This window comes from Echiichthys vipera, assembly GCF_963691815.1.
Source record: "Echiichthys vipera genome assembly, chromosome: 16".
Lineage (NCBI taxonomy): Eukaryota > Metazoa > Chordata > Actinopteri > Perciformes > Trachinidae > Echiichthys > Echiichthys vipera.
The window spans coordinates 6701675-6713672 of NC_139841.1; the positions used below are offsets into that span (position 1 = coordinate 6701675).

The 11998-nt window shown below is 40.6% G+C and overlaps 1 protein-coding gene across 1 annotated transcript; it reads left to right on the forward strand.

Annotated features, from left to right (window-relative positions):
- On the forward strand, window positions 1-1689 carry LOC310959017 (tripartite motif-containing protein 16-like; the record flags this gene model as incomplete). The annotated part of the gene is made up of 1 exon (XM_083930203.1): window positions 1-1689. One exon carries the CDS (start codon window positions 1-3, stop codon window positions 1684-1686), a length of 1686 nt encoding a protein of 561 aa, XP_083786329.1. The 3' UTR covers window positions 1687-1689.
- Window positions 1690-11998: the final 10309 nt, after the last annotated feature.

An 11998-nucleotide genomic window follows, 5' to 3' on the forward strand; every position in this document is an offset into this window, starting at 1 on the left:
ATGGCGCAGCGAGGAATTCAGATGGACCAGGAAAAACTCTGCTGTTCGATCTGTTTGGATCCACTGAAGGATCCGGTGACTATTCCCTGTGGACACAGCTACTGTATGAGCTGTATTAAAAGGCACTGGGATGAAGAGGATCAGAAGGAAACCCACAGCTGTCCTCAGTGCAGACAGACCTTTGAACTGAGGCCTGACCTGGTGAAAAACACCATGTTGGCAGATTTAGTGGAGGAACTGAAGAAGACAGGACTCCAACCTGCTCCAGCTGATCACTGCTATGCTGGACCTGAAGATGTGGGATGTGATTTCTGCACTGGGAGAAAACTGAAAGCAGTCAAGTCCTGTCTGCAGTGTCTTGTCTCTTACTGTGAGCAGCACCTCCAGCCTCACTATGAATCCCCTGCCTTTGAAAAACACAAGCTTGTCGACCCCTCCAAGAAGCTCCAGGAGAACGTCTGTACTCGCCACAACGAGGTGATGAAGATTTTCTGTCGTACTGATCAGAAATGTATCTGTTATCTCTGCTCCATGGATGAACATAAAGGTCATGACACAGTCTCATCTGCAGCTGAAAGGAAGAACAGGCAGAAAGAGCTCGGGGTGAGTCAACAAAAGATCCAGCAGAGAATCCAGAACAGAGAGAAAGATGTGAAGCTGCTTCAGCAGCAGGTGGAGGCTATCAATCTCTCTGCTGATAAAGCTGTGAAGGACAGTGAGAAGATCTTCACTCAGTTGACCCGTCTCATTGAGAAAAGAAGCTCTGAAGTGAAGCAGCGGGTCAGATCTCAACAGAAAACTGAAGTGAGTCGAGTCAAAGAGCTTCAGAGGAAGCTAAAGGAGGAGATCGTTGATATGAAGAGGAAAGACACTGAGATGGAAGAACTCTTCCACTCAGATGATCACACCAAGTTTCTGCAGAACTACCCCTCACTGTCAAATCTCACTGACTCTAAAGAATCATCCAGCATCGATATCCGTCCTGTACGCCACTTTGAGGATGTGACTGCAGCTGTGTCAGAGGCCAGAGATAAACTACAGGACATTCTAAGTGAAGTGTGGACCAAGATCTCACTGACAAAGACTGAAGTGGCTGTTTTATTGCCACGGGCAGAGCCCAAGACCAGAGCTGGATTCCTGCAATACTCACGTCAAGTCACACTGGATCCAAACACAGCAAACTCACAGCTGTTACTATTTGAAGGGAACAGAAAAGCAATGATGAGACAATCACCATTCACAGCACTGAAGATGTGTTTACAGTTAGAATCTCATGAAACAGGTTCACACAGTGACATTGCCAGGTTTCAGGTCCTGAGCAGAGAGAGTTTGAATGGACGATGCTACTGGGAGGTGGAGTGGAGTGGACGTGTAGTTTCAGTAGCAGTCTCATATGAGAATATGAAAAGAGAAGTGTATGAAAGTGGATTTGGGAACAATGACCGGTCTTGGGCAGTTTATTATTTGGGTCATGGTTCTGAGTTCAGACATAACAGCATCAGAACTCCCATCTCAGGTCCAGAGTCCTGCAGAGTAGGAGTGTACCTGGATCACAGTGCAGGTGTTCTGTCCTTCTACAGCGTCTCTGGCAACATGACTCTCCTCCACAGAGTCCAGACCACATTCACTCAGCCGCTCTATGCTGGAGTTTTGGTTGGTTATGGATCCACGGTTGAGCTCAAGTAGACAGATGTGATTGGTGCTGATCTGATAATCCTGACTGTCTTCTGCCTTTGATCCTTTCTACCTTTCTGTCAAAAAGACAGAACATTTCTTTCTTTAAGCTTCTTACTTTTGCAGAGTTGCTGCTGTTTTGGTCTTGTGTGGTTGTTTTGGGGCATTAGTTGAAAAAATAAGAAATTTAAATCATCAACTTGGGCTTTAGGACATTTTGATGGACATTGTTCAGTATGTTCTGACATTTTATAGACCAAACATTTAATCGATTAATTTAGATTAATCAAATGACTCCAATCGACACACTGCACCCACTGTATGACACTGGTTGATTTTCCCCATAGTGATGACATACTGATTTAACAGACTGATTTTTGATGGTGTGATTATGTAGATAGAAACAATGAATCAGTCTTGTACCAGGATTTACTCTTTGTATGTGAAAACAAATCAATCAATAAAGTTGTTTTCATCTCCATGAATATTTCTTGTGAGTTCATCTAAGAGACTCTATCAGAGCCACTGGAAAAAAGAGAATGGTATGACCAGTTAGATGTTAGATATCGTTTATTACCTTTAGATCAATGTTAGTGTAAGATTACTGACTTTTTGACACTCCTCTGCTGTTACAATACATGTTATAATTCACCACACCGATTTTCCTGTAGCTGAGAAAGAACTTTAGGCTATCAAAGCTCCCCAAAATGGATATCATCCATCAATCTTCAACCGCTTGTCCCTGACGGGGTCGCGGGGGGCTCAAGTCGATCCCAGCTGACATCGGCCATGAGGCGGGGTCCACCCTGGACAGGACGCCAGTCTATCACAGGGCACATAGAGACAAACAGAGACAGACAACCATTCACACTCACAGAGTACTTTTGAATAGGCTGTTATGTTGTGGAAAAGTTTTAGAGGGGCGTAGAAGAATTGCTTTCCAGGGAAATCACTTTAAAGTCCATTTTTTTCAGGGATAAATCCTGTGGTATTGGATTGGTGCGTAGACTTGCACACTCTCCAGATACTTTTGGTGGGTCTTCTTTTTTTTTTTTTTACTGATAGCCTTATTTTTATTTTTACTTAAAGAAAGACGGGATAAAAGTATCAGTAAAGACAAGATGAGGGAAGAGTTGCCTAAAGCATCCTTGCATGTTAGAGATGATTTCACAGATAAGTTATATTCATAGACTGCTCTTCTTCAAATCAGTTTTCCCAGAGAGGAACATGTTAGGGTATGACATGAGCCCTGTCTGTTAAGTAGATCATCACTAAGAATGTCCTGGAAAATGATCACTACAGCCACAGTGGCTGCTGTTAAACAAGTTAAGTAGTGCTACTAAATCATAAAGCAATGACTTAATAATATGCAGGCCTCTATGTATTTTTCAACAGTGCACTATTAATATTTTCTTATCTAGGTCTGTTTGTTACTTCTGCTTCTTTGGTGGCCTTTTTTTTAATACTATAAAGCAAATGGGATTGTAATTTTTTTTACCCCAAAAACTATGCCTTCATTTTGCATTATATTTAACGATACTTTGAAACATTCTGTTGTGATAGTATAATCATATATGATGAAATGATTAATTCCTTTTGAATTACAATTAATGCAACATACAGTAAAACACACAAGTGATTAACTCTCTCGATCTGTACGATGTGAAGTCAAACTGAATATATTTCCATTATATCAGATTTTAATACATATTTAGTTCTATATGTTTATATTTATCTATTCAAGACAATCTGTTACTTTAGACAATGCATTTGTTCAGATGAAGTTTTTATTCAAGTTGTTTCATCTGATTGCAAACAGCACTCACTGACACACTGTTTCCAGTAATAGTGCTCTCGGTGTATTGTGTATTTAAATAGAGCAGTACTGTTTGGAGCCTCAGGGAGTCACTGCAGGACTGTGTCTCTCTGTCTGCTCTGCTCTGACTGGTTTGTGACTCCAGCAAAGTCAGTGTGTAGTTCAGGTGCAGGACCACAGGAGGGCGTCTCAAATGACACCGAAACCTCTGAACATGTTTCATCACTCATATTTCCTCATGTTCACCTGACTGCAGTTTAAGGGCTGGTCAACACATTCTCCCCAGGCAGAAATGGCCCTCACTGCCTCAACGAAGAATCTGGTTTTGATTCATTTCTTTATTTCATCACATTTGACATTTTTGTTTCTGTGCCTGAGGAGTACATTCAGCTGGGTGAAGCCATACTGGAAATCATACATTGTTTTTAATATCTCTTATAGCTTTAAATGGACATGTTTACTTTTTACCAAACCAATCAATCTCAATATCGCCTTATTGAGAGAGCTGCTTCATTCTGTACAAGCGTTAGGCTTCTTTAAGTATGCACCTTATCTAATTACACATATAAAAAATGAAATAATAAACAGTGAATCTTTCAGTACACATCATTATTATTTTTGCTCTGGGAATAGAAAGCTTCTATATTTCAACAAGTTCAGCGGTTTCTTTTTGATTCTGAATTTCTCTCAAATAAAGACAGGAAACAATGAAAAGACAACAATAAATGACACAAACAATAAATGGATCATAAACAGTCAAAATGAAAAAAAGGTTTAGAAAATTATGAGCCAGACAGAAAAAAATGAGGCCATGGAAAATAAATAAAGATCGATCTGTGAAATTTGAAAGGTGCCAATTGTCTACTGAAAAGTCTGTAGCAGCTTGGATATTTATTTTTGCACCGTTCTGTTCTCCACTTGAAGTGAATCACCATGTGAATATTGAGAACATTATATTAACACAGAACCACCATCAAAACACCCAAGATTTTATTTGACACTTAGTGGTCATATATAAGTTAATATTAAGTAAATTGTACAGGTCAGCTCAGCAATATATTTTAAAAAGATAACATGAGATAAAATGACATTAATAAGGTAAAAATTCAACAAATATACTATATATTTATGATAAGGCAAAATGTTATTAATAGAATAGAAAGGAAATTAGATAAAGTGACACTAAGTGGAAAGAAAATGGGATAACATAAGTAAAATGTAGCACTATAAATATATATATATATATATATATATGAAAATGAGCGTTATGTGTTAAAGTATGTGACGATTGCCAACAGTACTGCACAAATGTAGTGAGAAAGAGGAATGAGATATAGAAGAGTGCATTTTTGGTAAGCAGCTATGTGATGTGGAGTGTTATATTACGGAGTAGAGAAGCCCGATGGCCTGGTGTTGAAAACATGTTCTACGCAGGAGTTAAAACAAACAAACCCTGCATGAAGTTCAAGGGCTGGACACGGAGTATTAGCCCATAAAACCCCTGACAACATAGTTTCTAATCACAGTATTAAACATGAATTATTCATAACTAAATAAGGAACAATTAAAGTAGAAGCTCATATTAGGTGCGTTTGCATTAGGGTGGAATACCTGGAATCAGGCGGGTCCATCTTGCCGAAACGCCCCTTATTTGCATGTGAGTCGCTCGAGCGGACGTTTGATTGCCCGTTTGTTCATCCTGTCAGAGAGCAGGGCCTTTTTTCTCTCCTGAGAGAAGCCTGCGGCTCACCGGGGCCACTAACACACACTTTCACAGCGACTGGAATTTTAAAATAGAGTGTTTTCTTTATGTTACTTGTACCTGAGCTGACATTGTGAATCATATGGGCCACCTTATATGTCAAAATGATGACAAACTCTTTGTCCTTAGTACATGCGTTTTTATTAATGGTCGGATCTTGAACTGCTCATAAAAATGTCTGAATGTCAACTGGATTATTTCAACTGCAACTATTCTGTATTTCCCACTTGGAGACAGAGAGACACTGCTCTCTCCGCTCAGCTGATCCCCCAACGGTCCAAACCCATTCAGAGTGATACGTTGCCTCCGGACTTTGGTAAATCCCTCTGGGCCCTTTTTTTGTAATGGAAACACGGTGACATTTGAAAGGGCGTGCCCTGCAACTTTCCCAGCGGCCACATTTAACCCCAATGGAAATGCGCCTCTTAGTTATATTTTTTGACTTCTTTGGGGAAACAACTTGTGAACACAACATTGCTTTATACTTTCTACCACAACATTGCTTTTCGAGTTATGTTCTGATATGGAGCATTATCATTCTTTAGGAGTTGTGTTTGTGTCCATCTGATGAGTCCAATATTCACTTCGTATCTGTTTTTGGTCTCCACCTCCTCAAGGTAGGTCAACTCCTGAGGTAAATATTTGTGTCTTTAGCTGCTAAAAGCTCCACTGTGTTCACCAGCTGGTCTCTAGTTGTATCTGTCCGCTGTTTGCTGCTGAGCAGGTAGTGTACAGTGACTTTTGAGTGCTATTTCTTTGAAAACATTGTGAACTCACATAAAACTACATGGATAGGTGTCGGCAACAAAGGCACTTGGTTAGGGTTAGAAAAAGTTGGTGGCCGGTGGTTATAATAAGTGCAACTGTAACGTAACTACAGTGAAGCATGGGACATGGTAGTGATGTTGAAATGAAGCGTCATGTACTATTAGCTGTGTTTGTTGAGCCCACTTTGCCCAAACAGGCTCTGAAAGGTAATTCAGTGTGTTTTAAGTTCCCTTTGTTGAACAGAGAGTTCCATCTAGTGGACATAATGAACCGGACACGTATCACGGTCTACTGTGGGAGAGTCCGTTGTTTTCCGTCCTTAATCCTGGAGTTCTTGCTCTGACTGTCTAATATCACTGTGAACACATTTGGCACCGACCAAAACGCATAGGGCCGTGACAAAATGGCTGTTGGCTATTTGACGCCCTGGGAATGAGAATGAGATGGAGCTGCAGATAGAACTGATCATTCTCTGCAGGTCCATGCAATTCTGATTTTAAAATGTTGCCAAACTCTGAGTGGTTCATGGAAGAGCACCAAAAAACGAAACATTAATGCAGAAATCTCTTGTGTGAAATAACCAAAACTGTGCGGACTCTGACAGTGCTGTGGTCATTAAGCAACCAGATGCAAGTAAAAGCTCATTTTTGAAAGCTCAGGTTTTCATTGCCTTTAAGTGAATTTGGAGTTTCTAAAATAACTTCATTTTATAGCTTAAAAGCCCATTACACATTATCATATTAACATTTAATGGTTTCTGTTCCTCAAAGCAGTCCTGCATGAATAACACAAGACTCCAACGGGAGATTGAAAGTTGAAATTGTATTCGATTCATCTCTACAACCAATAAAATTACTGCTGTAACACTGCTAACAGCATGTTTAATCACCTTTTTTTGGCCGCTATCTCTCAGTCTCTCTGTCAAATCTGCATCAGTTCCACATCAGAGGCCTCCAGGCGGACTTAGATAATGCTCTCCATATTTACAGTGGCAGGAGGATTGGGAGGTTTTTGACTAGATCCCATTTGTGTGAACCTATTAGTGCTGAGCGCTCTGAGCTCCCTCTGATACGCCTCTGAGATTAGGCAATGGTATTACAGTAAGAGGATCGACTCGCCTCGAGGTGAGGGCCGAATAGAGAGAGAGAGAGAAAGAGAGAGAGAGAGAGAGAAACACACACAAAGAAGGGAACGTGCTCACACTGATAGGACCACACACTCCCCAGAGAAAATCAGGACCTGGCAGTGTGAGCTGTAAAGTGTTAGAGGGAGGAACACACACTTCAAAATCAAGAACTGAAACCAAGGACCTACAAAAATGTGTGTGTGTTAGTATGTTTGTGTGTGTGTGAGTGTGTGTGTGTGTGTGTGTGTGTGTGTGTGTGTGTGTGTGTGTGAGAGATAGAGAGAGAGAGAGAGACGGACAGAAAATGAAACTGTTAAATTAAAACGATCTCTTTCACTCTCCTGAACACGGATGATTGTTATTTAACCCCTTATGTCCTATTTTGAAGAGAGGCTTCACAGGAGCATAGACATATCCAACACCATCAGGCATTAATTCATTTTACAAGCAAGAAAAAATTGGACGGTCAGCTGAGGATTCATTAGACCTGATCATAAATGGACCACCCATGGACGTATTAAGAGATCTGAATACTGTTCTCAAAGATAACTTTCTGTTCACTCCATTAAACTGTGCTCCAAAATGTCATTTTTGCAGCACTCACACTCTCCATAGAAAAATATTCCGGTCTCAATTTTTTTATTTTTAGACTAATATAGTCAAAAATATCACAGTAAACAGCCTTATCATGTTGATCATCAATTTTTCCTGAAATATTGTTAATGCAAAGATAAAGTAAAACGACTTCTTTTCCAAATCATTCCAATTAAACAGCAAACAGTACAGTAAATGCTGCATTTTCATTGAACTCATCATGAACAAAAGCAGGTTGCTTTTAAATTTAAAATAGTTGACTGGAAATTACTTTAAATGCCGCATCACACCTGTTTCTGTCAGATTCTATGCACCATAATTTCACAATCTCGTTCTTGGTAAAAACCTAATTTCAATCTCTATGATCGTGGAGAAACATCAACGGGCTCCTTCCTTTTGGATTAACTTTGGTAATTCACTTGAATGGACTCTACTATGAGAGGAGCTGGTACAGGGGCCAGTAAGTAAGTCTTTAAAACACTCTTTTAATAAACTCTGGGTTCACTAACTGTGTTGTTGGTGCTTTGTTTTATTTGTATGTTTGTAATTATTTTGAGCAGTATTAGTGGTTAAAAAAAGCCGTTTGAATGCCTTCACCGTGCTTATTTGATGTATGTAAGTGCCGAAAAAGACCATCGGATGATTTCGCGCCAGAATTTCACTTTAATGGAGTCCCACTCTGCTGGTTACCAGCGTCATAGATATGTGTTAGAAGGTGCCTGCTAACTAGTAGGTTCAGTAGGATGTTATCATCTATTCACATGGTAACAGTCACCATTAGGACTGTCACTTTTTAATGGTCTGGGTCCCAATGTCAAACAAAACAGACGCTACTTGGTTAGATTTAAGCACCATAACTACTTGGTTAGGTTTCAAGATTCAAAATATAAGATTCAAGAGGTTTTATTGTCATTACAGGCATATGCACAGTACACAGTGCAATGAGATAGCGTTTCTCTACGACCTCGGTGCTACTTACATAAAAAACACAGGGCAACAGCTACATATACAAATATAATACACTATACATACACATGGTGGAAAAAATCATTCTTACTAAAATGCAAAAAAGTAACTAGAAAAATTACAAAACAGCAATGCAGAACAGTGCAACATAGTACAAAGAGGACTAGTACATAGACGATCTGGACCGGCAGACCAACCACTGTCAGCAGCGTCACTAAAATGACGGCTTATTTACATCTAGCCCGGGAATGTCGCATTTTTCCTTTTACAGGTCAGGTAAGCCCAATATCACTAAAAGCCTACACAAAAATAACTGAACAGTATATCATGTTTAAACACATCGTATAGTAACATGTAGTTGTGCTCCGTCCCTACATTTATGTTGTTGTTTATGTGAGAAAACTTAGACTGTATTGAAGTGAATGGGAAAATGGGGTTGAAAGGATTGTTAATTAGCAGTCTGAATGAATTAGAGTGGTTCAGGTCAAGTTTGTGCCAAAATATCAGCCTCTGCTGTTACTCCAAAGAGACATTGAATCAAAAGATGTCACTGCACCAGAGCTTTGCAACAAGACATTAAATGCACCACTGCTGGCAACATTTTGTGTGTTGCTGTATTCTTGGTCTTTTAATACTTCCTACTGTCATATTACATCATCATACAGTGCCGCAGTGAAGCAGTTGAGAGCGACACTGATGGGTGAACCAGCTTACAAGAGATGATAATGGCCTACTAAGGCAACTAGGAGGTACAGCCATACCGACTAGAGTAGAGTAAATGGAAGCTTCTCATAAAATGTACCCTGGCTGCGGCCCTGGGTGCACTTGAGGTTTTAGGCTTTTCTAGGGTCTAATTGACCCAAAATAATTTGTCACTATCAAGGACATTTTGTTGTGAATTTGGTGTCAGTGAGGAAGGGCAAACACAAAGTTAAATAGGTTCCCCCAATTATTCTGATGAGAAACAACCAGAAAGTACATTTACTGAAGTAGTGTACTCAAAAGTTACAGTTTATTAGTTACACTATTTATGAGGGTCAAAAAACATGAGCAATCAGATAATCAGGTTGCAATGATTTAGTAAACTACTTTGGAGGTCAAACTGAAAATGAACGCACCTGACATGTTAGTAAGAATCCCTCATTACACAGGAAAGTTGTGAGGCTGATGGCTGAATACTATTGAAGGTATTAGTAATCGTTTCTTAGATCAAACCCCTTGGTGCCTACATGTTTGAAAAAATGCAGAAAAAGTGCTCCCTTAGATGCCCCCATGGTAGATAAAACATGATCAAGTGCCTGCTGTGGTGGTCCAATGTGTAAGAAAACGTGCCCACATGGGATGCCTCTAGAAAGGCTAGAAATCATGGACAAGGCTCTCTCCTAACCCTCTCTTACCTCCATTATTGCAATGGAGAATATTTCCATTGTGTTATTCTTTTGGATGTCTGAATCTGGTTTGCCATGGCTTCTTACACATTACTTCCTTTAATTCTGCTCCGTGCGTGTGTCTGAGACAATGAACCTCGGTCGGGTGTGTGTGTGTGAGTGTGTGTGTGTGTGTGCGTGTGTGTGTGTGTGTGTGTGTGTGTGTGTGTGTGTGTGTGTGTGTGTGTGTGTGTGTGTGTGTGTGGGGGGGGGGTTTAGAGGAGGAGGAAATCACAGCCTCCCCCCCAGCAGAGGGAAAGAGCGCCGTGTCATAATTTATGCCTTAAAAAGCATCAATTTTTCAGCGCACAGTGGCAGAGATGGCACTTCATGTTTACGACAATCATTTCCTTAGTGAATGATTCATGTGGATGTGGAACTTATGAATCTTTCAGGGAACAAACAGAAACACTGATGCTCAGAGCTTTAAACTGCCTCGCTGGTCGCTGCTTCAACAGCCGAACTGGGTGTCTGGGAACGAAACAAACAGTGAAGTGAGTGTGGGAATTATAAATAATAATCCTACCTGGCTTTGCCTCACTTTTTAATCTTTCTGATTTATTTTCTAAGCACTTCTGTGGGTCACAGGGATATTAGTATAGCTTGACATATATTATCAATTTGGATATTCTTCTCATAAATAGATTTCTGGACAATTTTGGTACATTTTAGGTTTCTCAGACTTTTTCCAATGGCTATATCTAAAAATGTTGTGTGCTATGTGTAGCCTAAGCGGTTCTGTTCCTTTGGGAATATAAAATAAAATTGCATGAACTCAACCAATCAGTTAATTTAATCAGTCTTAGGCAGTATCCTCCAAATTTACGATCCCTGTGTCCTGAGGGTAGAAGCTCCTTTCAGTGGCTGGTGTAAATACCCTTTAGGCAAGGTAGAGCACCCCCTATTGAATGCTCATCTGAACAAACCACTCATTAAAGGGCCTTGCGGTCATGTTTGATGCTGTTTCCATATCAGGCAGTGATGTTCCCTACCAGGAAGCAGATCCATGATGCTGGAGTAAAAACTTCTCAGGGGTTACACAGAATTTCTTCAGGCACCAAAGGGTTAACAGCCTCTGACTGGCTTTTCTCACCACTGAGTCAGTATGCAGTGCTCAGGTCAGACTCTCTGTGATGTGAACTCCGAGGTTCTTGCAGCTGTCCGCCCTCTCCACCAAGAACCTGCTGATATTACGAGGGGTGTAGTTCATTCTGTGCTTCTTCTTTAAGTCCACTATCACCTCCTTAGTCTCGCTGAGTTCATGAGTACGTTGTTGACCTTACACCAGCGGTCACCGGTCAGGTCCTCTTCTTCTTACAGGTAGTCCTTTTCATTGTTACCTGTGGTCAGGCCCATGGCGATGGTGTTTCAGTTCGATGTGGCTACACTTTGGTGTGTATAGAGAGCAGAGTACAACAGGGGGCACAAAGCCCAACCTTGGGGTGCCCCGGTGTTAAAGTGTTACTCTGGCGAAATTGGACCCCACAGTCTTTTTCAGCATTGATCAAATAAGCCAAGTTTTTTGGGTGATCACTTATTAACAGAGGAATCCTGGACAGTCGCTAACAGCCAGACATGGCTAACACTGAGTAGTTCAGGGCGGCGCGCGAAACCATCCAAAACTGCTAAAAATAGCACCAAACCTCTGCAGTAGCATGATAAGAGTCCCTACACATGAAACAAAGCACCAACAACGATGTTAGTGAACCTGAAGTTTATTAAAAAAAGATGGTTTTACATGCTACAAGCCTTTGCAGCCAGCTGCATCTATATTGAGAGGCAATCCATACAAGTTGATTACTGAATGCACTGGAGTTCAGTTCTATTGAGGTCCAATAGAATTGAACTCAGTAATCAACTTGTTT